This window comes from Rhea pennata, chromosome Z (genome assembly GCF_028389875.1).
Source record: "Rhea pennata isolate bPtePen1 chromosome Z, bPtePen1.pri, whole genome shotgun sequence".
NCBI lineage: Eukaryota > Metazoa > Chordata > Aves > Rheiformes > Rheidae > Rhea > Rhea pennata.
In genome coordinates this window covers 20,305,318-20,332,873 of record NC_084702.1, presented here as the reverse complement: position 1 = coordinate 20,332,873, position 27,556 = coordinate 20,305,318, and the positions used below count along the sequence as shown (strand labels likewise).

The window sequence follows — 27,556 nt, the reverse complement described above, 5'->3', positions numbered from 1 at the left end:
TGTCTGCAGTCACTTTGGTGTCAAAAGAGGCAATAAGAGTGTTAGTGAGCTACTTGTGAAATATGGTCTGATTTCACATCCCCAGAACTAGCTTCATGCTTTATGAAACTTTAATCAGCTTGTTTTTTTTTCTGATGAACTAATGAAGTAACACTACCTGTATTTACAGTCTCTGGCTTTGTGGAATGGAAAGTCAAATAAATAATGAAGACCACGCTGAACAAGTGAATACACAACCCGAAATGCTTCCTTAATTCCTAGACCTCAGCTAGACAGCTTATCCAAACATTTCATCTTACTGAGTCCCTCTGTCCTCCACCCCATCCTGGGGTAGTAGATCTTAGATAGGAACTTCTAATACACATAACCCAGATTGAAAGCAGAGTTTCATTAGCACAAACTCCCCTATCATAATTGTAATCTATAGTAAAAGAATGCAATTAGCCATGCTAGGGTCTCCCTTCAGCCCATCCCTCCTCTCTACACACAAACATCAGCCATAAGCTGACACCAGTCTTCTGTATAAAGCTAGCAGGCTAGATACATTGCAATGGCAAAGGGTTTACAGGGCTATACTCAACAGGACCATGTCACTACTTTTTCTTCAGCTGTTAATGTTCTCACATCTTGGAGCCACAGAGACAGAGGGAGATCTACAGCAAAAGAAAAGTATAAGGTCATTTCAACATCTTTTCTACCCAGGCAAAAATCTGCTTGCAAGTGAGGGTTTTCGTCAGCTGGTGGGGAAAAATCCAATAAATGTTGAAGAAACTCTAGGAGAAACAAGCTTATTTGTAGCAATTCCACAGACAGCAACCGAGAGTGTAAAGCAAGGACAAAAAAAAACTTCCAGATTCACCCTTCCCTATGCAGAGCTTTATGCAGACCGAGATCTGGGAACCCGGACAGCACCCAGAGAGACCTCTCCTGTGGAAAGTGTCTCTCCATCCCACTCTTCTAGCAAGAGAGAAGCTGAACCTCTGTATAGAAAAGATGCCAAGAAATTCTGGGACCACTTCAAGCTGAAGAAAAATTCAGCATCTGAAGAGGTTGTCCTGCCAATCAAGACCAATGAAATGCACCAAGAAACCTGCAGAACCCTGCCTTTTTCCCAGGTAAGAACAGCTGTCCAAGATCAGTAAACATAACCTTTCCCTGTATCCGTAACTGAAGACATACAGGTTAGTTCATTTGCTAAGACTCAGGACCACTTCTGAGGCTTTAGTTTGATGAGAGAAACTACTGAAGTGCTGGAAGGCAACACACTCAGTGCTCAGGAAGTGTTATTCTCTTTATCCAAGGATGTTATGACCTATGTAATTACCTATGCAGTGAATATACATCTATACACTATTTATACACAAAGTATCCATATATACAGTGAGTCTCAGAACAAGTACTCAAGGAGAAGCTGGTTGTTTCCTTACAGTTAGGTAAGGATTATTTATCTATTGTATTAATTGGAAGAGTGATGCATAGTTTCCTTCTATGCCAAGAATGTTGGAGAACTGGTAAAGTGCCCAAGCGCAGAGGAAGCTATTCTGTCATATCTATTGTCATGCCCAGATAAGCAAATAGTACAGATAAAAGTGCCATTTTCCTCATTAGACTGCATCTATTCTTAGTTTCTGTCACCATAGTCAGTCAGGAATGATGTGTTTTCACACTCCTCACGTAATTTACTTTATCAACAGATATCTGTAAATACAGATGTGGCCAAAAAACTCATGCCATTTTATTTCTTCTGGCCATATCATATAGCTAGTTCTCTCCAGGATGGCTGCAGTTATGTCAGTATAAAAGTGCTTGCTTCAGTGTAGTTTTTCTGGCTTTGGAATTGACATAGACTCTTCTGATAGAAGGAACTGTTATTTTTGCAAAGAAGTTACAGAATTCCTATTGCACTCAGCTTACCCCCAAAAAATTGCTAAAGAACATTATTATTCCTCATGAAGACAAATCTTCAAGATTTCAGATGTGAGTCTGGCTCGTGGCTTGTGGCTTGCACATGCAAGAATGTTAGGCCAAAACTATGTTTTAAGTACTACTAAATGAGTAATACTGCTTAATCATGTCAGAAATGTAGATTCCAATCAGCAAGGTACAAATGACAAAGTAAAAATCTCTCTTTGTTGTTCAATACACAGATTAAGAACAGAGCTCTCATGTTTGCTTATAAAATTCTTGAATTTTTTTGCTTGTTTGATGTAAAAATTAACATTTTAATGGAAATGTTCTGAGAAGTAAAAATATAGCAACTGTATAGTAGTTTTGGGGTGCTTTTTTGATTTCATACTTTCTTGCAAAGTCCATGGAGATCATTTATGTACAAGGAAGATCAAGATTCAGATTTGATCTTCCGGAAGATCAAATTCAAGATTTACCTATATTCACGAGTCAGTGCTAGCATTGTGATCTTCAAACTGCTTTCTATTACAGGGTGTTGGTCATGAGAGCTGTGAGAAGGTGATGGTGCAGAACAATCTTTGTTTTGGAAAGTGTAGTTCCTTCCATGTTCCTGGTCCAGATGATCGTCTTTATACCTTTTGTTCACACTGTTTGCCCACCAAGTTCTCCATGAAGCGCTTGGAGCTCAACTGCACCAGTTCTGTCCCAGTGGTCAAAGAAGTCATGATTGTAGAAGAATGTAAATGTGAGATTCAGAAGATTAAAGATCCTGCAATAAGATCACTACAGTCAGACTTGCATGCAAATGTGTAAAACCAGCCTCCTAAAATGCACCTCTAAACTGCTCGATCATAAGCATTTGCCAATGAAAAAGCAAAGAACTAATGCTTTCATTACAAAATCATACAATTTCACCAATAGATTAAAGACATAGATTTTTCTACTTAAACTGCTTTTCTGTTTTGATCAAAACTTTACCTGAAACACATCACATACCATTTGGACATGGACTGCAATGTGGTTAGTAGTATCTTCAAATCCTATCAAAAATATGCACACTGTAGCTTTAGAGTGCAGGACAGTTTTTAATGTCCACTGAAAATTGCACCTGATGCCATTCTGATACCAAGTCTCAACTGCTGCTATAGTTGTTTGATCTGCAGGTTACCTTCAATGAGAGAGATGGAGATTAGTATATAGCTGCCTTTCATTATACATAAATCCGCTTTTAAATAAAAACAAATAGGTGTCAAAACTAAGCAAAGCTCTTCTCTCTATCCTTTGCACCAAGGGCTAAGATGTGAACTGTGTATGGCTGTTTGTACGTTGTGGCATATGTCATCCCAAAAAGCAATGACTGAAGCCTCCTCATCCCTGTATTGAAAACACTGTATCTAGCAAATATTTATTCTAACTTTTCCTCTCAACTTTATAATGCTGATCAACTTTTCCAAGGTGCTAGCTGGTGAAATGAGCTTGCACTCAGGTTCAGAAACCTGCCAACGCATGTGAAACTGCATGGTGTTACGTCTGTTATTATCAAAGAAAGAAATGGTTTTCTTAAAAAAAAATAGCACTAGCTAGTAGCCATGTAGTTTCAGATGACAAAGTAAACCTTTCCAGGTAACGTTTTTTTCAACAGAGATCCCTCTTCACTGGGAATATACAATCATACAGTCAGCCCTAATGGCTGCTGCTTTGTTATGGCACCTGTGGAAAAGCTAGGATGAAGTCCCTGCCTTACCATAAGGTTCAACTTCAGCACCTTACCAAGGCTTTCTGAATTACTGTGTGCTTATCAGTATAAACTTTTAAACAAGCCTAAGGGAGATGAGCGTACAAAGCATCAAGGTTCCAATTTTATCCTCTCATAGTGTCAGTAATTTGAAAAAGCTGAGCCTTCTGAAAGTTCAAACAACCGGTGTGAATATGTAACAGACTTTGTATGCTTTTTTGACGCAAGCACATTTTAGATTTTATACTTATAGAGAACCTCTTGGCAGTATTACCTAAGCTCCCAATAGATTTTCTAAGATCATAAAGCAATTAAAAAGAACAATGTTCTTGAGGTTTCATATTTTTGAAACCTTAGCTTTAGGGTTTTGTATTTTAGATTTCATACTTTCGTTGTTTGAAGTGACTGACTCATAAATTGTGACTTTTTCATACAAGGATGGAAGAACTGAAGCTGTATTTTGTGTTGTATTCAGCCTAATTTTTAAAGTTCCTTCTCCATGTTGAGGCAAAGAAAGCTATTCATGTAAGTAGCCTGCAGGGCTAGACTTTTAGTATGAATTGCATAGCTTAAAAGTAGGTGAAAAGAGATAATGACAGCTGTTGTAATTGCTAATTAGATTAGTGCTGTAGGTTTTTGGATGAATGTTTAATTAACCAGTAATGATTCCTTGCATGTAATTAGTACTGTATTCTGCAAAATCAAGAATGTGTTAATTGGATCAGATTTCTCAATCTTAAAAAATTCGTTATTAGGAACAGGTTGTGTCCAGATGTTAACAGGATTCTGTTCTTTCAGAACAACTATGATGGCCTCTACCAGTATAGGGATAAGGGTCAGAAAGGTGAGAGGTATCTGTGTCACTATGTGGATACCTTCAGTTGTAATGCCATTGTAACCGCAAACCTGCATGACTTTAGTTTAGCTGTGTTCATTCAGAGGCTGTACGTTGTCTTAGTGAAAGCTCTTCCTGTGTAACTGTATTTACAAAGGAAGTGGTGTTAAGATGATTTCAGACCACTCCTCATGCATGCTTATTTTACAGAACGAGACCAGGTTTTACTTGCAGAGTTCTCTGAAAACTCAGCTCAGTCCCAGCAGGGGTTTGCTTACTTGACCAGTTAGACGTCTTTTGAACAGATGTGGGTAGTTTCTGTGCTTTACCTTTGAAAATAACTGAGCAGAAATGCTGTTTATTTGAGTTGCATATGGAAATTGTACAGGCTATTCTCTTAAATATTTTATGAGGCTGGTTTTAGTGTTCCTAATTACATCAAACACTAGATGGTAGCTCACACCGAATTCCACCCAGATATAAACTTGAGGGAAAACGTACTTATGTTGCACTTGGTACTTTCAGCTGTACTTGGTACTTTGTCCACCACTCATAAAATACTCACAGCTAGCCTCCCAGCTGCCAGCTAATAAGCTTTAGTCTGTTTTACTGACAGGTGGTGAAACCTCTTGTTATACTTTCTCTTTAATGTTCTAGCTTCTCACTGCATTAGATTCCATACTTGAGGAGAAACTCCCTGCCAATCTGTACAGCTGCACAATCACATCATATGGTGCAGGAGAGAGGTGCTATGCTGGGCAATACATATGAGGAGTGGAGTTGAAGCTCTGCTAGGTCCTCCATCAGAAGGCCTGTTGTTTGGAGGTTTGCCCATGGTAACAAGAAATATTTATTGTTAGTGGATTATAAGTATTTTACATTTGCTGTTTGATCAGATTTAACTCCTTGCTATGATAGGCAGCCACCAACTTATCTACCTTTAAAGCCCAGCCTGACAGCTGTTACCACTCCCTCTGGCGGGAAAGAAAGAATGGGGATGAGAAAATTCTGTAGCTTGACCATTGCAGGAATATTGAGAAAATATTAATTCTTCATCCTGAAAACAAAATCATCCTGTCCACAGTGCCATATGTTCCACTGCACCAGCAAAACACACTTCATCTTGAGCAATATCTCTTGCTGTCTCCTTTTGATTATTTTTTTTCCCTGTGGTAGACGCTTCACATAGTAAGAAACTTCCTAGCCAACAATCCAAGCTAATGAAAAAACCAAAAATGGATCTAAACAAAATCTGAGCCATCATTAGGTTTCTCCGAGCACTCTTCTGGAATTTCTGTTTTGCTGGTTTAGAGAATTAGTATAACTAGCCATTTAATAGGATGCTCTGTTGGTGGTTGCTGCCCATAGTCAAGAAGTTCAAACAGAGCATCCATGCACCTTGGCCACCTTTCTTCACAATAGACAGAGAGACATTAAAATGTTCTGTTTTACTGCCTACTGCCTAGGTTGCTCAAACAGCAACCCTGGCTGGGAGAGAAAGGTTAGAAGAATTACTGTTAGGACATCTTCAGCAGGACCTTATCTGAGAGCAACTTATGCTCTTGAAGTGTCTTGAATCCTGGATGAAAGCTAACTCTCTAAATTAGGGCTGGTCTAGCACAGTCTGTTCTACATAACCCATCTAGGCTTGAGTATAAACAGATTTCACCATGTTCACCACAGAGGCAAAGGGATCTGAAAATGCCTCTTGCCTGCCATTTCTCTGACCATTACTATCGGAGAGAGAGAGAGAAGAGGGAATCCCAGAGGTACTTTCATTTACTTTACCGTCTATCACCAGTCCACATAAATGTTATTTATGGCTAACAGAACTTCTGGACAAGGACAAGGATAGGTTCCATTTCAGCATGGCATGTCATTAATGAATGCCTCCCTCATACATCAGAAACGTAAACTTTCATGACACAAAGAATGTGGCTCATATTCTGAAGTTAACAAGTGTCTCCTGTGTACATTGGCAAGGTTCGCAAGGAAGTTAGCAATAAAAAAAAAGTGGCAATAACAAACTTCAAAATTTGGAAGGATCCAGGAAGATACGGAAAGTAATCAAGAAGGCTGCTTTCTCCCCCTAGGCGATATCTATGAGCAGACAGCACATCGATCAAGGGGCACAGTTGAGCACAAAATGAATCCTGAAACACAAAGCAAGGGACTTGTAAGCAGTAAGAATCATGGGAGTCATAATACATCACTCTCTTGCATGTGATCTCCATAACAGAGCATCAGCTGTTACTGCACATGGCTTGATTTTAGCATGCTGATTTAATATTTACAGAGTGCCAATAAAATTTTTATGATGACAGCTGGTGGCTCATGTGGTAATTTATGAACAGCAACAAAAACACAACATGGACATCAGAATCTCCAAGAGGAGTTCCATACTATTTTGCAATATTCAGCACTGAAGAATTCGGATATTTTTCTAATTCTGCAGACCTTTAACAGTCTTTACATAAGACATCCATACTGGACTTTATATAAGACAAAGTCAATGCTTTCCCTAGGTATGTTCTCTTCTTTAGAATGGTCCTCACCATGAAGACTTATCATTATCTATTACAGAATCCCAGATCAAATATATTTGGATTTCGGTAAAACCATCAGGCAATTTCCAGATTTAGAGCCTTTACAAGTTCAGTTGGGAAGTCAAGCACATAGTTTCCCCCTTTTCTTCCAGCACTGTGCTTCCTCAAAGTAAATTTTAACAAATAGGAATTTTTCTGCTAACTGAGCCAGAACAACTACTGCCCTTGTTCCAAAACCTGTGTTCTCTCTGCAAATCTGTAAGTAGAAAAAAGAAGAATAAAAGCTATCTGAAGAGACTATCGATGTACTGGCTTAGTAAAGGTATTTATCAGAGCACCATTATAGATCGGCAAATATCTGGTACTGAGTAGGAAATGTCATTATTGACTTGTCTGATTCTTTTTTATTCTAGAAAAGACTTCCTTCTATCATACTCTCCCTCTTATTTACCTTTTCACTTTATTTTCCAGCTCTTTTTTTCTCCTTCTCCTTCTTCCCTTTTTTATATCTATGTTTATTCTTCATGCCCGCCTGTGGAAAGTTTTCACAAACCATCTATAATGTCTTACATATATAAACAGAAAGCGGTATGTGAAATAAGTCAGGGAATATAAAGAGGCTGGCTTTTGTTACAACCCTTCCAGTTTTCCACGTTTTTAATACCCACATTTTTAATAATTTTTAGTGTTACTTGTTCTTAGAGACATATCTAAGTTGTTATTTGAGCCATCCCGAGGTTTACTTGAAACGTTTCATTCTCTTTTCAGACAACTTGCAGTTCCTCCAGGAATAAATATTCACAAGTCAGAGCACTTTTAGTTTGAAATGTTAACAACTACCCTGAACAATAGAAGACTATAGACACTGAAAAAATCAGGGCAAAGACAAAACAATCTTGACGGAAGTTTGGAATCCACCTAAACTCTAAGCTCACTCTGCATTTTGGTACTTGTTTTTCAAAGTAATCATTATGATGGAATTTTAATAACGTATCAGTGCTAAAGAAGAGTTTTCTATATCAGAGCTGATCACAGCACTTCTTCAGGTGTCCCATTTAATTCATTATTGTGCAAGAAAAATGCTCCAGGGCAAGAGTCCATCAATTTAGAGTGGGAACTATGCCACTCAAACAGATGGGGATACCTCTAGGTAGCCAAGAGATCATGTATGTGCATCAGCTTTGGGTGCTCAAGGCATGATTCCCAGCTGGGAATGCTGAAACTGCTGTCCATTACAAGCTGCCTGTGGTGATTAGCCTCTGCTAATCCCTCTCTGGACAGAATTAACGTTCAAAAATAAAAATTTGCTTCCATAGCCATATAAGAGACTTCTGTGAGCTGTGTCTGGAGGCATTGACCTCATCTGCAGTGCTTCTATTTTGATAGAAAATCACAAAGGGATTCTAAGGACATGAAGAAGAGGACTTTTCTTGATACGTGCTTTGTTTAGATCTGAGTACATCTTTCAGCATTCTGCTGAGCTTTAACTGGACAAAAATGAATTCACATTCAAACACAGATTAGTGAACAGCAGACTATACTCCTGAAAGGAGTATATCTTTTTGGTTTTCCTCCTTTCCACTCCCCTCTTTTCTGTATGTAGTATTCCTACAGAAGTTGTCAGAAAAGTTAGTTCTGTTGCATACTTCACACTTCCCTGCCCACTAAGAAATACAAGTTTTTATTACCAGTTGAGTTCCTGAGCTGTTAATTCCTTTGGAACAAAGCAGCAAAATCTGAAAAACAGCATGTGAACAGCACTGCATGACCCTGATTCACTGCAGCTGAGAGGAAGCCAAGCAGACACACAGCACTGGTGTGCTGTATTTGAATACACCCTATGGCTGCGTCACACCGAGTGCCTCGCTCACCAGCATCTAGCGACAATCTTGCCGGTGCCACCTTAAACCATGCAGGCATCAGACAGCAGGAACAACCCCGTAGTGCGTGCATGAAATACTCTCCTACAGCTTTAATCAAGAACTGCTCTAACAATGAACTTAGAACGCAAGGTTATGCTCTTTTTAGGCCTGCAGCTAGGCAGAGAAGGTTACTACAATGCCATCCCTTCCTGTGCGCACAGGGAAGGTGAGCCGCACAAGAGCTGAACCAACCGCGCGTGGACAACGTTCCCGCTACAGGGTAGAAAAACGGCCTTCCCATCGCTCCCCAGCTCCCGCCGCCACACAGCGCACCGCGCCGTCAGGCACTAACGGTCCACGACGCCAACGGCCGCAAACAGCGCGGGGGGGCGAGGCGGCACGGCCGGAGGGGGCGGGGCAGCGCAGCGGGTCCCCACTGCGCACGCGTCCCCGCCGTCTCGCCGGGCCACGCCCCCTCCCGCCTCCCGCCCGCCCCGGTTGGCGAGAGCTCAGCGCGCATGCGCGGCTCCCGAGAAACGCTGGCGGGCGCGAGGGAGCGGCGGAGGTGGTCCTCGCGGTTGCCATGGAGAGCGGAGGCGAGGGGAGCGCGTGAGCGCGGCCCCGCCCTTCTCCCCCGGGTCTCGCCAACGGTTGGTTCCGCCTCGTGCCCCGGCGGGGGCGCGCGGCCGGCCGAGCGCCGGGGCCGCCCGCCGTGCGCGGGGAAGGGAGGGGAGGAGGAAGCGGCGGGCCCGCACCGCCGGGCTAGCCCTCCGGCGCTGGTCCGCGCCGCTGGCGGGCCCGCCGGGGAGGCTCTGGCCCAGCGCTGCCCTCGGAGGGCGGCCGGTGCCTGCGCGGAGCGCTCCGCCGCGGGCGGCTGGCGAGAAGCTCCGGGCCGCCGGAGTCTGTCTCCGGGACGCGTCCCTGTCTCGCTCTCGGGCCTCGTTTCTCCCGCGTTACATTTAATTCGGAAATATTATTCCCTTTATAAAGAGTTGGGGAGGGAAGCGCATAGTCCACTTCTTGAGTATGTCCTTAATTGCGAAATAAAGAAATCCTGTTGTCCTTTTCCCGCGAAGCCCCGCAATGCTGCTCTTGATGCTGCGCGACAGGGAGGGAGTGTGTTGGCTTATGGAGGGGGGCGGAAAGGTACTAGGGCTCCTTTTCTGCTATGTGTGCACTCAGTTTTGGAGGAAACACGTGCAGTCGCTCATGTCTGGTCTTAGTTTCAGACCTTCACTTTCGCCTTCCAATAGTTACTAAAATTAAATTAGTAAGTTTTCATACCATTTAGTCTTGAGAATCGGAATGTACATAAATAGCTTGCACCAGCTAACTAGGAGGGGCTCTTTGATCAGTGTTACTGAGTAAGACTTTTTTGTAGTTGTGATAAATAAGAATATAAAGCAAATACATCGATACCAGTCCAAGCAGGTTAGGCATTTTTTGTGAATGTGGTAGTTAAAAAAAAAAAAAAAAAACTCTTAATAAGGAACATCTTGCAGGTAGCTATCTAGCTATACAAAAAATTTGGTTTGGAATGTCTTGCCTACCTGAATTGTCCTGTCAGTCACTTCATAGTTGTATAATGCTGAGGTGTCTCTTTAACAACTCTCTGTGGTATGGACATTTGCAATGCTAGGTACTCGGGGCTTTGTCATGGCAAAAACATGCTTGTATTAACTGGTTAACCAGGTAACAGTTTTGTAAAATTGAAGAACTACAAAAGCGATAGTGGTAATTCTAGCCTGATAATTGATAGCTGTTCACATAAAAGGCTTCTTAAAAAAAAAAGAAAGAGCAATTGAAAGATAAGTTGCATCCCTATCCAGTATTTTTTCCTGTAAGGTGTATTTTCAGCTCTGTATCTGTTATTTTTAGGCTGTAATTCTTAAGTCAACTACAGAGGATTCCAGGAAAGTCATGGGTGAAAGCTATTGCTGGATCTACAAGTTGGCAGATGCTGTTGATAGTTGTATCTTTGCTTTAATTATCACCCAAATGCTTCTACTGTCTATCTCTTTTTTGAACTAGTTCACTTAAAATGCAGCCTTTTTAGAACATAGTATTTTTCTCCCTCTAGGTGTGTGTTGTACAGAGCATAATTTGTTACTGAAGTAGTAGTTCAGGACTACTTGCTCTCCTAAAGTGAGACAGAATGTGAAAATACAGAATCTTCATTTCTAGCTGTAGCTCTCAGTCCTATGTCAGCTATATATCAACATTACAAGGAGTAAGTTGTTTCAGGTTGGCGTTACACTTTGCAAGATGAAAAACTGAGTAGTGCTTGTATTGGGATTATTTATGAAACTTTTCTAAACATGTTTTTGGACAGTCTTGATGCATAACTGTATAACCTTTAGAACTTTATGTTCAAACAAATCTATTAAAACAATCTTTATTTTATGTTAATATTTCCAGTTAGTGCAGAGCTTCTGTTCTATTGGAAGTGACTTCTTGCCTGCTGGATTCATTCTGTGGTCTCTTTATTCAGTAGACATCACATCACAAGTTATAGGGTAGGTAACTAAAATGAACAAGTATGGGATTTATGATAGTGTTTATTGAATTGGTCAGAGAGAAAGGTTAGAAAAAAAAATGCTCTGTGTCTATGCATTGCTTAGAAAAGGTATTTTATGAAAAGGCAGGAATAATTTTGAGCATGTAAGAAGAGCAGAGTAACTTTGACAGATACACAGCTTTTTGTTTTCAGATATTTTGTGTGTGAGATGTTTATTTAGAAGAAATTGCTATAAATTCTGTTTTGAGAGGAAAAAAAATAAAGCATCCAGAATAGTGTTATGTGTATTTTATCCTTAATTATTTTGTTGGAAAATTTTGAGATAGTACATATATCATTTCTAAATGCATACTGATATAAATCCCTTAATTTAATTTTTGTTTTGTAACTGACTTGTTGTAAACCTGCCCATGAACATCTTTTTCTCTGTATTGCTGTTGTTTTCCTCCGAAGTAGTACATCATAGAAAACTTTTTTAACAGAATTATTTTAGGTCAGTTTTATTCAGGCATTTTTTTTTTATATAGGACTGAATGTATATTTTTAAAGGTATGTTTAAAAACAAAAGGTTGCAAATGTACCTTAAATCTATGAGTTAAATTAGGTTCTTTCATTTTCTAAATGTACACGTGGAGTTTTTTTGTTAGTTTGATTTTTTTTTCCGTCTACATATTAATTTATCTGTGGTATGTAAATCAAGGGAGGAGAAGCTCACTTTGGTGGAGGAAATCAATGCATTAGTGTTGTTTATGCAGTATTGCAGACAGTAGTATAAAGAAAAATATATAAAAAAATCATTACAACAGGCGTGCATTTTGTGGAACACAAAGATACTTTTAAAAAATTTATTAAAGTAAATAATCACATGCAGGCACAAGTTAGACTTATAAGGATTTGGGATATATTTTCATTGTGAGAATTCTTGTTGTCTCTAGACTATCTCTTACTAGTTACTGCTTGCACATTATACTAAATAGACTTGAGAAACAACTGTTCTAGTTCTTACATTTCTCTGTTATGCTTGTTGAGCTGTTACTTCCTCCTCTGAGGTTGTGCTCCAAATTCTGAATTCTCTTCTGATAAGGAAAACAAATGGATTTCTTAGTGGTCAGCAGTGTTTTAGGCTGTCTTTGGTTTTGTTGGCGTCTGTGTTTCTGCCAAAAGCAAAAAAAAAAGTCAGTTTGTCAAAATTTAGCACATGCCCTGGGCTGACAAAGAGAAACAGATAAGCATTATCTCACATGGCTTTGCCAGTTTGTTTTAAGAGGAACATTACAAAAATAGCTGTACGTAAAGTGGAAAGGGGCTTCTAAACAAAAATTCTTAAGTATTCTTAATTTGTATCACATATAAAATGTTGTACTAAGTAGGCAATAGTTTTGTAGGCAAAAGCTTTTTTATCCATAGGTTCGAAAGAAATATGTTTGTTGTACTGAAGAATTATTCTTGATTAAACAGCATGAATTTTAAAATGTTTTTGGAAAGTTAGTTATTTAGTAATCAAAGTTAGAAAAAGAGAGGTGAAGTGGCATAGGGAAATCAGAAAAATAGGTCGGATTGTGACTAGTAAAAATGAATTTTGTGATGTAAGTTGTGGTAAGATCCGTATTCGGTTGTCATACTGAAAGCCCAAAATGCAGATCTAGTCTCATGCAGTATAATATTTTTTAACTCATTACTTGCTTTTACTATTCTACATAGCAGTGCAAGTATAAAGATTAAAGTAGGTGGGGGAAAATGCATGAATATTAAAAAACTCCAAACAGCTTCTTCTTTCCCCAGTTGTTTGGACTGTTAAAAGATCAGAGCTTGATGAAAAATGTAGAGCCATTCTCTATTACAAATGTATTGCAATTTGTTAACTTCTCACTTTTGCAAAGGTATTCATAATGAGAGTGCTAATATGATTAGCGTGCACACATTCGTAGCATATGTTGTGCAAGTGCCTCTCATTGGGGGTAGAGGGATAATGTAGTGGTTATCACATCTGCTTTACATGCTGATGGTCCTAAGTTCAAGCTCCAGTGGAACCAGCACCAGGAAATCTTTGGAGGTTGGACTTAGATGATCTCCAGAGGTCCCCTCCGTCTTTACTTGTTCTGTGAATCTTTAATTGCCAAAGTGTATATCCTCAATAGCTGAATGTGCAAGAGAAATACTGGTCTTGCTTTTTCCGGTATAAAAGCAACTGTTAAACAGAAGATTGAAGCTGCTAATTTTGGATACTCTGTAGAAACATTAATAAAATTTGGCAATTTGAGAGTGTGTCTGATGCCCAGGTTGTAAGAGTAGATGACTGCTAAAGTGAATGTATAAGCACAATAGACCAAAAAATATGTATGACTGCATGTGTGTGTATCTCTGTATTGATGTGTAGATGAGCAGAGGAAGAGAATTTGGCTGGAATTATTATGTATTCATGTAATGACAGTTAATTCCAGCTCGATCATGTCACAAAAGGTGAGGACAGGAAAAGACAGGGTGGAAGCAGGTGTGAATTAATATTGTTAAGATGGAGAGAAGTAGACAGGGACCTCTAAAGCTTGCCTTTCCTAACTGTTCTGCTCAGAAGAAGGTCTGCTGGAGCAGATTGCCAGGTCTGTGTCCAGTCAAGTTTTGAACGTCTCCATAGATAGAAGCTCTCTAACCTTTTTGGTCAACCTGTTCCAGTGTTGACCACCCTCATGTGAAAAAAAGTTATTTTTTACATTTAAAGAAATTTCCTACATTTCAGATTATTTTGCCCAGTGGCAAGAAAAGAGAGTATGCACAAACTATCTGTGTATTCTTTACTCTTCCCCCGTCAGATATTTATACACACCGATAAGATCCCCTTGAGGCATCTCTTCTCCAGGCTGACCAGAACCAGTTCTTTCAGCTTCTCCTTATGTGTCAGATGCTTCAAACCCTTAATACCTTTGTGGTTCTTTTGCTGTGTTTGCTCCAGAATGATCACATGTCTCTTGTATTGGGGAGTCTAGTACTCCAAATATGCTCAGTAGAGGGAAATGGACACCTACCTCGACTTGCTGGCAACGCTTTCCCTCATGGAGCACAGGACACTGTTGCATTTCTTTGCCTCGGGAACATGTTAATGGCTTGTGGTCAACTTACTGTTCAGCAGGACCTTAGGGGCTTTTCTGCCAACTTCCTTTTGTTAGCCCGGTGAGGTGCCTGTCTGCACACTTTTTCAGCCTGTCAAGACCCCTCTGAAAGCCAGCACGCCCACTAGTGTGTCAGCCACCAGTTTTGTACCACCTTCTAACTTGGTGCACTCTGTCCCATTGTTAAGGCCATTAATGAAGATGTTAAGTACTATTGGACCTCTGAGGTACACAACTAGTGACAGGCATCCAGCTGGACTTTATGATTTTAATCATAACCTTTTGAGCTTGGTAGTCAATCCAACTTAATTGTTCACTTATGTAGCACATACTTCATCAGTTTGTCTGTGAGAACGTTATAAGACAGTGTCAAAAACTTTTCTCAAGATAAACAAGCAAGATGATCAAGATAAACAGCATCCACTGCTCTCCCCTTACCTTCTGAGCCAGTCATCTCATCTGAGGAGACTATCAGGTTGGTCCAGCAGGATTTCCTCTTCATAACAGTGCTTAATTCTTTACATCATATTCTTGTTCTTCATATGTTTGGAAAAGTTTTCCAGGATCATTTGCATCCCAGGTGAGGCTGTCCAGCCTGTGGTTCCCTAGATCCTCCATCTTGCCCTTCTTGAAGAAAGAAATTATAACAGATTTCCTCAGTCCTCAGGAACTTCCCTCAGTCACCTAAGTGGCCTCGTAATGACGCTGACAAGCACCTTTGGCACGTGTGAGTGCCTTAAGATCCAATAGACCTGGGATCAGTTCCCCTCCACCCAGGGTAGATCTTCCTTGCTTCAGATTTTCCCAGTGATTTGAGAGGCATTGGAATTCTGAAGGCCCATTCAGCAGCAGGCCCACATTCTCCCTAGTCTTCCTTTTGCTGTTGATGTATTTGTAGAAGCTCTTGTTGTTGACCTTCATTCCTTGGGAGATTCACTCCAGGTGAGCTTTGACTTTCCTAATCCCAGCCCTAACTGCTCCTGGGTCACTTGCTCTGCTTTCACCTCCTGTATACTTCTTTTGATATTTGAGTTTATTCAGGAGCTCCTTGTTCATTCCTTTAGTCTTCTCTGCTGCTTTTTTTTTCATTTCCTGTTCAGTGGAATAAACCATTCTGGAGCTTGGAGGAAGTGACTCTCAAAAATCAACTCACTCTCTTCAATCTCTCTTTTCAGTCTGTTGACAGTCAGTTGTCAGACTGTCTGACAGTCAGTCTGTCAGACAGTCTGTTGTGGACCTTCCAAGTAGATCCTTAAACAGGCCAAAATCTGAGCTACTGAAGGCCAGAGTTGTGATCCTGGCTATTTGCCTTGTTCCCTCCTCTCATGATCCTGAACCACACTGTTTCGTAATTACTGCAGCCAAAGGTGCCTCCAGCTTTCATATCCATGACCATTTCTTTCTTGTTTATAAGTATGAGGTTCAGCAGAGTAGCTCCCCTTGTTGGCTTCATGATTAGTTGTGTCAGGAAGTTACCACTAGTGCACTCCTGGGGCTTGTGCGCTGCTATGTTGCTCTTCCAGCTGCTGGTGAGGATTCGGTCGGTGAACCAGAGGCTTCTCTCAGTTGTCTAAAGAAAGCTTCATCTGCTTATTCTTCCTGATCAGGTAGTCTGTAGGAGACATTCATGACAGCATTACCCACACTGGTCTTCCCATGAATCCTGATCTGTAAGCTCTCAGCTGGTTCATCATTTCTTTCAAGGCAGAGTTCCATACATTTCCACCGCTTTCTTGCATAAATGTTGACTCTCTGTCCTCATAATCCCAGCCTGTATCTCTCCATTGCAGCACTCCAGTTATGTGAGCCATTCCATCATATCCTTTTAGGCCAATGAGATTGTAGCCCTGCAATTGCATACAGACCTTTAGTTCTCCTGTTTGTTCCCCATGCTGCATGGATTAATGTATAAGCACCTCAGATGGACACCTGGTTGTGCAATTCCTCAGAAAAAAGTTTATGAACTTCCCACATTATGCTGTGCTGTCAATACTTCTTATCTGCATCCATATGCTGGAGGTTGCCCACCTACAGCCCTGTTTTGTTGATTACAAGGTCTCTCTTGTCCACATCACCCTTCACTCTTTGCTTACCAACCATGACCACTGCTTCCTCAGTTGACTTCTTGGATCACCACCTCCCTCTTCTGTCATTCCTAGTTTAAAGCTTTTGTTGGCAGTTTGACTAGCCTGTTGGCAAAGATGCTGTTGCCCTACTTGGTTAGATGGATCCAGTCAACTCCTAGCAATCCTCGGAGAGGTCCTCGGAGAACCCTTTTAGGCTTTAAAAGCCCTGTTGTTGATACCAGCTGAACAAATGGTTGTTGAACTACAGTATCTGTGCACTCTTCCTAAAGCCCTTCCCTCTTGATTGGTGAGACTGAGGAGATACCACCTGTGCCCTTGGCTTTCTCCCCCAGCTGCGCCATGCGTTCACCCACCCTACTTCATGTAATCATATTTAATACACCACAGGTCTTCCCTGGCCTTACCATTGGTGCCCATGTGGAAGAGCAGGTGGGGAAATAGCCCACTGGCCAGAAGAGCTTTGTCAGTCTCTGTAGGACATCCCAGACCCAAGCTCTTGGCAAGCAGGAAATGACCCCAGGCAGCAGATCAGGGAGTGTCTTAATTTTTTTTAGGCTTATACTTATTGGTATAAGATATTAGTAAATATAATATTAAATCTTTTTAATGATTATCGTAAATTTATAAAAGATTTTGAGGACACAGTAACTGTATTCAATATGCAGCATGAGTTTATAATACAAGTGTTATTTGATGCATTTTTAAATAAAAATAAACACTTAATACTCTGCTATACTTGAATAGGAATACTGTTAGGCTGGAAGACAGTAACCAAGGGGTTATGATAAACAGTGCGTAGAAGAAGGGTGGGAAAATTTGAGTTTATGTGAGTTTGATTAATTATCTAAAAAGGGATGAATGGAACTTGTGGGTAATGTTAAGCAGAGGAATTGTTAATGCCAGCAAATGGCATGAAACAAGCAAGTAAATAAAACCTTTTGACACAGAGGTGGTGTCTGATTGATAAGATGAAATTTCAATGGAAAAAAATTGTAGGAATGGGAGGAAGTTCACCTGAAATGCACATTTCCTAAAGCAGAGGAAGTAGGGAAACTAATGTTGAATGGGCTGCCTGTTGAGTAGGAGAGTAGTTTAAGATTTATGTTTGTGTTTGGGAATAAGTCTGTTGTAATATTAAGATACATATGCAAAGACATCCTGCCAGAATATACAATGACAGCAGTCTTTCCCTTGTAGGTTCTGATGAGTATCACTTAAAACTTCTAGTGCTGGGAAAGAACAGGAAAAAAAAAGATCAGCTTATGAAGTTTTGAAGTTTTTAGTATAGCACTTGGGGTTTCTTCAGTATAAAAAATAAAGGAAAGCATGATAAACACTATCCAAATAGAAACCTTGATATTTTAAGTATGAAAAATAGTGGGAAAACATGTTTTCATAAGATTCCTCTTACAGATTCAAGTGAAAAATGTTAGAGAAGTGTGGTCCCATTCTGTACAGATTTGTTACAAATGGTATGAAGAAAAAAATTTTGAGCAGTGAGGAAAGACGATAAATTCTTAGGAAGCTTGTGAAAATTTTGTCATATCAGCTTTTAAAAATTAATCTTCAAAAACATATTGGGAAAATACGATAGGTGGGAGGGAGAGTGTTTATCCTTTTCTGCTGCCACCTGGCAGACGTAATTGCTTGCTTTTCTTATAATTTACTAGGTTTCCCAGGTATTTGTTTTACTTGTGTTTTGGTGATAAATATTACTTTTTAGCGAGATGTAGCTTATTAAGGAAATCATAAGATAGGTCTCTTCCTGGTATGTTAGCTGTGTAAGTGAAACATTTTAAGTTTTAATTTAGTTCCTTAAATCATAAGCTGAGAGTTTTTCCTGTTGAATGTGTATGGAAACCTGTAAGTTGCATGATACTGGTTTCACTTTCTTTCTTTTCTTTTTTTTTTTTTTTTTTTTTAATCTCTCTAGAATCATTTTTTATTCGTGGATGTGACAAATTGTCATCTGTTTGTGTTCAATGGGTCCACGAATTCACTTTGTGGTAGACCCTCAGGGTTGGTGCTGCATGGGCCTCATTATCTTTGTCTGGCTGTACAACACTATCTTCATTCCCAAAGTCATCCTTTTTCCTCACTATGAAGAGGGACATATTTCAGCTGTGGCAGTTTTGTGTAAGTCTATTTAACTTGTTCTTTTTTTTTTTTTTTTTTTTTTTTCCTTCTTACACAATACAAGAAATACGTTTACCCAGTAGTTAATATATGTTAGGTCAGAATATAAGGGAATATAAAGGAGAAAATGAAGGTGTGTGGTTTTAAGAGCACTGGGGTACATCCTATATTTTTGTGTTCTGGTAACTTGAGACACTTTCTTCCTTTCAAAGGTATTATGGTAAAACTTGCTTGTGAGAAAACTGGGAGAAAGAATGTAGGAGGACCTTTAGCTAGAACTCATGCTAATAATAGTTAATCATCTGTTATAGTTCGGAAAAACTGACAGAATTTCAGGCCTGCAACCCTGATTGACAAATTGGCTTTTGTTAGTTTCATCATATGTCCCTTCATGGGTCAGCCGGTATGAGTTGCACTGGGTAAAACGCTTAAAATATAACTGGAGCCATCTAAGATGGCCCATTGTAAATGTCATTTCACAAAGAGGCTTGAGGTGTAGAATGATTTGGAAGGAAAACTGTATCTGGAATTGAATGGGAAGGCTAAGTAATTTTCAGTGCTAGAGCATCTACATTTTTGATTCAATGAGAAGTATATTCTGAACCCCTCTGAAAATAAAATTAATTTCTACTGGATACCAAACCTGAGAAAACATTACTTATATGTGGGTGGTTCCAACCATGGATTGTTTCTACAGTATATATCTTGCTAAACATTAATATTTTGTAGTTTGAGCATCATTTAGATATCTTTAGATGGTGGCTTGTTTTTATTGTTTTTAGGTATAACCGGTTCTGTCATGATGTCATTAACAACTGTGTAACTAATTGTGTAATTGTTTTGTTCATGATGTTTCATAGGTGGGGATGTTTTGATGTGGAGAAGAAAAGTCTATGTTAAATCAAGCATATACTGTATCCAACTCAGAGTTTTAATTTTTCTTTTGAAACACCTTAATGTTTTTGCAATATTTATGTAAAAGTGAGGTGAAGAACATTATATTAGTGGTTTGGAAAGTTGTAAGAAAACTTACAATTATTTTGAACTACTCACCTAAAATTTCATATAGCTTGTTTCTTTAATATTGGGGGCTAGCATTACAGCATGCTACAGTTGTTTGTTTTTTGATATGTTATTAAGAGATTCTTAAAATCAGAACTTATAAATAGGCCAACTGACCAAGTATATCTGGAAGAACACATTCCCTTCAGTTTTCAAACTATGTACTACAAAGCTTTGGTGGATGGCACAAAGCCAATTTATGAGCCTAATGGATCTGTGAAGTTACGCTGGTTAAAAAGTTAGCTTTACAGCTGTTCTAAAATTTTGGGATCTCATAAATCTATTAAATCTATTAAAGTAGGTAGGGATCTTGAAAAAGGAGTTATCTACACTTTCACAAAGAGGCTTGAGGTGTAGAATGATTTGGAAGGAAAACTATCTGGAGTTGAATGGGAAGGCTAAGTAATTTTCAGTGCTAGTATAGTTAAAGACTACCCTAGTCTGTCCACACAAAAGTAATAAAATAGATTTTCTAAAAACTTTTTTTGGGTGTTAAACACTTAAGTGATTATTCTTTTAATACTTTGCTTAACACTTGCTTTGTGGAGAAGGTTTATTATTTATATTAGTAAGTACATTTGTTTATTAGGAAATCCAAAATATTATTGACTATAATCAGATGAAATTTTTGGTATATTATTTTATCTTCATTTTTTCACTTCTCTCTTGTAATTTCTACTTGCTTGAGGTAATTAAAGTGTGATTACTTTTTTTGCTCTTTTTTGCCCAAATGTAACCAATGTTATGTATTGTTTCAGGTTTTTACTTTTGCTCGTTGTTTTGTATAGCTTCATTACTAAGAGCCTCAGTAGCTGATCCAGGAAAACTACCTGAAAACCCAAAGATACCACTTACAGGTACAAGATATTTTAAAATAATGCAGGATAGGCTGCCACAGTTGTTTTCTTACCTTAATTATAGTAACTCCTAGATTGTAAATAACAATAATAAGAGAGAGTTTAGCTTCTTTTGAATTTTTGAACAAAAATCACTTTCACGTCCTCAGAACAATTGGGATTCAATCTGATCTTACGAGATTTAGTTGAAACTGTGAGCAGTGTATTCTGAAACCTGTATAATATTAGTGACATGAAAAAGATCATTTTAATTTGTTGTTTCTAACTAACATATTGCTAGCATTTTTACTGGTATAAAAATGCTCAAAACTTCTTTTTAAAGACTAATATCAGAGTTTTTGTCATGCAGGGTATTCTGCTAGGTAGTTTTCACTGGAAAGAATTATTTTGGGTTCTAGGCTTTCAGGTATATTGCATATACTTCTGACTTGCTTATATTTGCTAAGAAATTTTAAGAGATACTTAGTGATTATAATTTTATAGCTTTTTCCTGAGTATGTTTATGAAATATTAAAAGCAGTAGTGTAAGGTACTATTATACTGGATTTTATCTGCTCTTGAGGGATGCATTTTATTGCACTACGTTATTTTTGTATGGTGTGTTAAGCGAATAAATGTGGCACTGGTTTGTATTAATTTATCGCAATTCCTGTATAGTATCCAAACCAAGTGAAATAGAAAAGAATGTATAATACTCCTAATTCTCCCATGGAGAAAGCCAGTGTTTACATTAACTACTTGTTTTATGATATTAAGATACTTTTCTAATGGTTTGAGCTTTTACAACAGCATTTTCACATAAACAGAAAATACTTTTTGAATATAGGCAATGTATTAAATGAGTGAGTGGTGAATGTTTCACTCTCCTCTTGCAATGTGATGAAGGAGTAACATTGCTCTCTTTAAGAGCAATAAGAGTCTAGATGGATCTGTTTGGAAACATTACCTCATTGGCCTCAGATCATGTTATGATACCCACAAACTGCACAGGACAGAGGGAGACTTAATAAAATTAGACAGGTTTGTGACTGAGTTTCTTGTTCATTTCACTGCAAAATACCAGGATTAACACAAACTATTTACTTTCATGCACAAAAGATTCTTGCTTTTTTAGGGGATGCCTTTGAATAGCTCTCCAAATTTTCATATTCATGCTTCACTTACTTCATGACATCTTTGTAGGTACTTCTGAAAACAGAACACTTAGATTTTATTATGATAATTGTATTATGATTTGTGCTATGCAATAATTTGTGCTATATTATGATTTGATTTGTCATATCGCTTTAAAGTAGCACTTAAATTCTCTGGTGTTCTGTAGGTTCGCAGCAAAACAATTTTTTGCATGTTCTAAATCATATTTGATATTGAAGTTGCAGTATTTCTGAACTCTCCTGGTAGCTGTCCTGTTACAGAGTGACATTTTTGAGACATTAAATTCCTGGGAACAGACTATGTCAGTTTTCATCTGGCGTCACCACTAGTTCAATAATCTCAGATATTGGGTTTCTTTACTTCTAGCATCAAGATGTTATTTTACAGCAAGAAAGACAAGATGAGAGCTGCCCGCAGAAATGCTAAATTTACCTTTATTTTCTTCACACGGTGACAGTTGTTTTACCATAAAAGATTTAAGAATGCTCTACTGAAAAACTAAGCTTAATTTTACTTCTCTCCTTGGGATTTAATAAATTTGTCTGCATTAAAAAAGTTATTTTTGAATGGAAACAATCAGTCAAAGCATTTTAATATTCTCAAGCATGCACCTATTTCCTTTAAAGAAAGAAAATACATATTTTTGTGAGTTAAACGTATTACAATGTTGTGGGTTTTTTTCCTCTATAAAGATGAAGTACTTTCTGAACATGTCATTAGCAGAGAAATTATCACAGAATGGTAAAATAAATGCTAAAGTTATTATGGTTTAATTAAGGTGGCAATGGGAAAAAATTTTCTAGTAAGCTGCTTAGTTACTATGCATTTGTCATAGTAAGATTTTTTTTTCTCTTTAAATCACTATCATGTGTATTTATCATGAGCTTACTGGATTGTGTTTAAACCTCTCTAATCTATCTCTAACTTTTTTTTCCTAGAACGAGAATTTTGGGAATTATGTAACAAATGCAATATGATGAGACCAAAGCGCTCTCACCATTGCAGCCGTTGTGGACATTGTGTTAGGAGGATGGATCATCACTGCCCATGGTAAGATCGTGCCATTTGTTATAACAGTCTGCTCTTGTTTTAATGAATTAGATCTTTCTTATTCATTTCAAAGTTCATGATCTCAATCATTGCTTGTTTGTCATCTTTCTTTTCCAATTGTGTTTAACTATTTAGGCATTTAGAGCAGGGTAGGAACAGCTTTTGGGAATCCTTATAGCTAGAAGTGCAGTTTACAGTAAGAACTTGTTGTGTTTCCTTTAATTATTGTCAAATTGTTATATGCTGATGTCATATCATATTGGAGCATTTGCATATTTTGACTAAAGAATCGCAACTTGTATTTCTATTTCTGATGTCAGCATAATTCATATGTAACTTTTTTGTTTATGTTCTCATGCTGAAAAAAATTATTCTTTTTAGAAAGTAAATCATAGGATATTAATGATTTAATTCTGTAAATTCTTTAAATTTATTTACAGAAATAAATGTAGACATTAAACATAGTAAAACATGAAATTTGTTGATTGAATTGAAGTAAAATATTGGATGTCTTTTTTATAATAACCAAAATAGTTCTTTTCTTAGATAGTTTTGACTTCAGTTTTCTGAAAGACGCAGGAAAGCTGTGCTGAGTAGAAAATATTACTGCCTCACACTGTATCCCTACTTGTTATTGTATTTCTGATTTCCTAGTGAAATTGGTCATGTGAGTGTTTCCTGATTAGTTTAAGTCAAAATGAACTAAGTCAAGCTGTCTATTTAAACTAAGTCAAGCTGATTGTTTGCTGCTTAAAATGAAGATGAATATTTCTACCAGTGATCTGAGGGTCATTTCCAGCAAGACAGCAATGGTGAGCTGCAGAGGACAGAATTGAGGTCAGGATCCTCCTACGCTGATTTAGCCGTTTTTTGGATTACCATTTTTGTTATCTCTAGTTTAGAAAATAGTGCCAATGTAATGCTTTTGTCATTATGACTTAGCTTGGTATTAATGTGTGTGCCAGTGCTAGTACTAGAGTCATCACACTTGAATGAAATTGCACCCCTGACCAACTTGATTATGTCAATGGAAGTTTTGTGAAGCAGTCTAGACCTAGTTTATGAGGATTTTTCAATCTCCTAGTTAGTATTTAGAATCTGTGCTATTCTTTTACTCCTTTGTGTTGCTATCTGAAAAAGCACTTTCTTAGAAGAGATGCCTGTTCCCTGTCTCCTAGTGTCTTCTGTTCCTTCCTAAGTCATGTATATTTGTTATTGGGATATTCTGTGATTACGTTTGTTTCAAACTGTTCATTTGCTTTTCAAGTTTCTGTGTTCTATTTAGCTCACTATGGGTGAAAGCTATTGAGTGGCAATAAAATAATGTAAAATACTGTGAAATTTTGTGAAGTTCTTTTATATAATCATGTTACTTTAGTATTACTTACACTTTGTGTGATATGCTACAATTTTATCTTTATTACATGAACATAAGGAGAACTGTCTCCTGTTCCGAATAGTTATTTCAGTAATTTAGCCTACACTTTAAATGATAATGTAGTCAAGCCTTTCTTCAGTAACTGCCACCTTTAATGTAGAGACCATCGCTTTTATTAAGAATAAGTGGTCAGTCGGTAGCTCTTGCATATTGACTGAATTATCATCACTTATGCACACATGGTAGTAATATTCACTAGTCTCTTTATATTGTAACTACAGTATTAAAAAGCCTTAGTACTACTGTCTTTATATATACTTTGTTTCTCTGCAGGATTAATAATTGTGTTGGTGAAGACAATCATTGGCTGTTTTTACAGCTATGTTTCTACACTCAGATTCTTAGTTCCTATACATTGATACTTGATTTCTGCCATTACTACTACTTCTTGCCACTGAGAAAAGATAACTGGGTAAGAATCTTTTTTTCTTCAAAGTGAATAAATAGCTAACACTACAGGATAATTTATTTTGATCTGTAGCTACTAAATGTTACTACCTTGTCCCCTATTCACATAGATATGTATTTTCAAGTGAACAAATACATTTGTGGTAAGTAACAATACCATTCTGAACTGTCCGTATTAAAAAGACAGCATTAGTTTTCTTAGAAATATAGGAAAGGAGAATAAAACCAATGCAGTTCTTTCAGAAGTGACTGGTGAATACTGGGAAGAAACAACATAACTACTTCAGGTTTATTAATATTGCTTTCGGCTTTCTCCAAAGTAGATCTATGCAGAATGTATTTTTCTCCCCTAAATCCCTATTGGAAAATGCTGATATCACCAGAGAAGTGAGGAATAGTAATACTAATTCTAAAAGGAGAAAAATGTATATGCCTTTTGAAGCAATATAGTGTGTTGCTTTGAAAAGATCATAAGAGATGTGGGTAAGCAGAGAATGAAATTTGGCTTGTTGTATTTGGGCTATATGATATTACGATGTTTCAAGGTTTTGTCTCTGCAAAATGTGGCTGAATACTCAAACAGTAAAAATGGACTTATGAATTAGAATGGAATAAAAAGATGTTCTTCAGTGATGAAGCTGAAGTCATGAAGTCTCTATATCTATATTATCAACAAAGTTCAGCATATTCAAGAGTTTTGCTAGAAAGCTGCTGAATGTTTGACAGTGCTGAAACAGGAAAGCTGGTATTCTCTTTAAAAAATGTTGTAAAATCTTTTTTAGAAAGAAAAGTGAAAATCTTCACCCAAAATCTGAAATAAACTTTGTATCTTTCTTAAGCCAATAAAAGTACAACATGTTAAATAGAAAAGCCTAGAAAGCAGATTCTAAATGAAATTTAAGGTTATGTTCCAGGTGCCTAATGTGAAGAGACCAGAACCATTCTAAAGGTTGGTAACGTGTACTAAATTTAGGGTTCCCCTCTCCAAGTCCTGAAGTGCTGCAAATTTTTTACTCCATTTTGATGTGACACACCAGCATATTTTTTTCTGGTGACTTCACACCCATCTTTCAAGAGTGCTAGAAAGTGGCACTCAGTTATAGGTGAGATAAGTCCTATTTTTCCCATTTTGTTGAACAATATAAAAGTTTATTATCTTATTTTGTATCCTAAATGGTATAAAATAAGATTATTAAACTCTCTGAAAATTTTCTACCTCTGAAAAAGAATTGGGCTTACCCTTTTAAGCTCCATATTTGCTTCCATATCAGTCTACACCGAGTGTGAAGTCCTCAGGGAAGCACATATGAAGGTGATTTGTCAAATGAGAGATGAAAAACATAGGAAGTCTGTACTCCTTGGAATATCCAAAATTAACAAAAGGTCTTAAATTGATTTTGATAATGTTAAATTTTTATTACTTAGAGTGTACTAAAATTGTGGATTTTTGCAAAGCTTTCTTAGAAAAGCTTTTTAGTTCTATTTTAATTATTTCATTTATATGGCTATTAAAGGGCTCTAGAAGCATTGAAAGCAGAAGGGTTTTGTGTACTTTGATCATCTTTCCACAGCCATGGCCCTTTAAACTGAGACAAACTTGTAATGTATGTGTCTGAAAGTGAAGAGAAGTACCCACATTAATCAGTTCGTCTTGAGTTTATTGCCTGCAAAGGGGCTTTTTATATTCACCTTGTTACAAGCAGTGTGAGATTAGACAGAGCTGTTTTGATTTGCTGTAGTTGCATTCAGGTTAAAAGAGATAGGACAGCTGCCATGTTTTTATATAAGTGAAGTGATGAAGACAGTTATCTGAGTAAAATTACTGTGGATGTATTGTATTTGGCTTTTGGAAAATCAACATCTTTGAAGCCAGTTGAATGTAAATGTCTTTGGGGGTTTTAGTTCTATTAGTTCTTCCAGTGCTTGTAATTTCTAATAAGAGTAGCCTGCTATATTTTAGAGGGTATAATTATATACCATCTATATTCTGCAGGCTTTCTGTATAAAGAATTTGCAGGTTTTAAGTGCAGGGAACTCTATATGATACAGTATTTGAACTGAATATTGGGTTGGTCATTACAGTGCTTCTCAAAGGAGTTTTACTTTCCTGTGATAAATTCTTTGTATGACATAGGCAGAGCTTGTCTATTGATGTAGTTTAATGGTTGAGAAAGATTCCTTTCAACCTGTGAGAGCATCTTCAATGCCGCAATTTGCTGTAAGTAATTATACTGTGTTTGGACAATGAACGTATGCTCTGACTGTCAGCTTTACTTCTTAAAAGGTGAAATAGAAGGTATCAGATTCTTTGCTTGGAGATGGTAGGCAAGAGAAGAAATGGGAAATAAGGTTTACTTTGGTCAGATTAGGACCTTCTGATGGCAACAATAAATGTTTCTGAAAATGAGCAAGTGTAAAACTTGGATCTTGTTCTAGTTAGATTCCCGGGGGCCAAACATCCAGTTTGGCCAGCCAGCACAAATGCACACACACACACGCACAAACACTCTTCAGTAGCAAGCAGTTTATTAGTAGATACTTACAAACAGACCGACCCTATGGTAATCTCAAGAAGGACCACCTCAATGCTTGTCCCAATCGTCTGCATGGCGAGAGGGAGAGTCGGCAGGCACAATCTTTTCGGGCGTCCCCAAGGAGGCAACGTGGTCCTCTGTTGTGTAGCAGCCTCACCCTCCTTTGGAAAACTCCGGCATTTATGATTACTTGCGGTAGGCGAGAGTCCCGGCACCTGGAGCCAGCAAGTGCGGGGAGTCTAGCCCAACTCCGCCCCGGTTGCATAACTGGGCTGTGATACTGCGCACGCGTGCAGACTTATTTTGGGGGCCACATTTGAC

At 38.1% G+C, this 27,556-nt stretch overlaps 2 protein-coding genes across 3 annotated transcripts in view; both read left to right on the top strand.

Annotated features, from left to right (window-relative positions):
• The first annotated feature begins 587 nt into the window (after positions 1–587).
• CER1 (cerberus 1, DAN family BMP antagonist) lies at positions 588–2,721 on the top strand. Its single transcript, XM_062599768.1, has 2 exons — positions 588–1,115; positions 2,440–2,721. The coding sequence occupies exons 1-2, from the start codon at positions 588–590 to the stop codon at positions 2,719–2,721; spliced, it is 810 nt and encodes a 269-aa protein (XP_062455752.1).
• A 6,730-nt stretch (positions 2,722–9,451) lies between these two features.
• The window catches only part of ZDHHC21 (zinc finger DHHC-type palmitoyltransferase 21), a 42,156-nt gene continuing 24,051 nt past the window's right edge, over positions 9,452–27,556 (top strand). For both annotated transcript variants that reach the window (XM_062599987.1, XM_062599986.1), the window contains exons 1-5: positions 9,452–9,536; positions 18,529–18,731; positions 20,552–20,650; positions 22,744–22,855; positions 24,567–24,705. In XM_062599987.1, coding sequence (XP_062455971.1) covers positions 18,578–18,731; positions 20,552–20,650; positions 22,744–22,855; positions 24,567–24,705 — 504 coding nt within the window. In that variant the 5' untranslated portion in view covers positions 9,452–9,536; positions 18,529–18,577. The remainder of the gene's footprint in view (positions 9,537–18,528; positions 18,732–20,551; positions 20,651–22,743; positions 22,856–24,566; positions 24,706–27,556) is intronic.

Bases quoted from the DNA above. Each gene is read 5' to 3' on its own strand.
- CER1 (XM_062599768.1), top strand. From the start codon at position 588: ATGTCACTACTTTTTCTTCAGCTGTTAATGTTCTCACATCTTGGAGCC. The intron at 1,116-2,439 runs GTAAGAACAGCT...TTTCTATTACAG, and splicing joins GAACCCTGCCTTTTTCCCAG to GGTGTTGGTCATGAGAGCTG.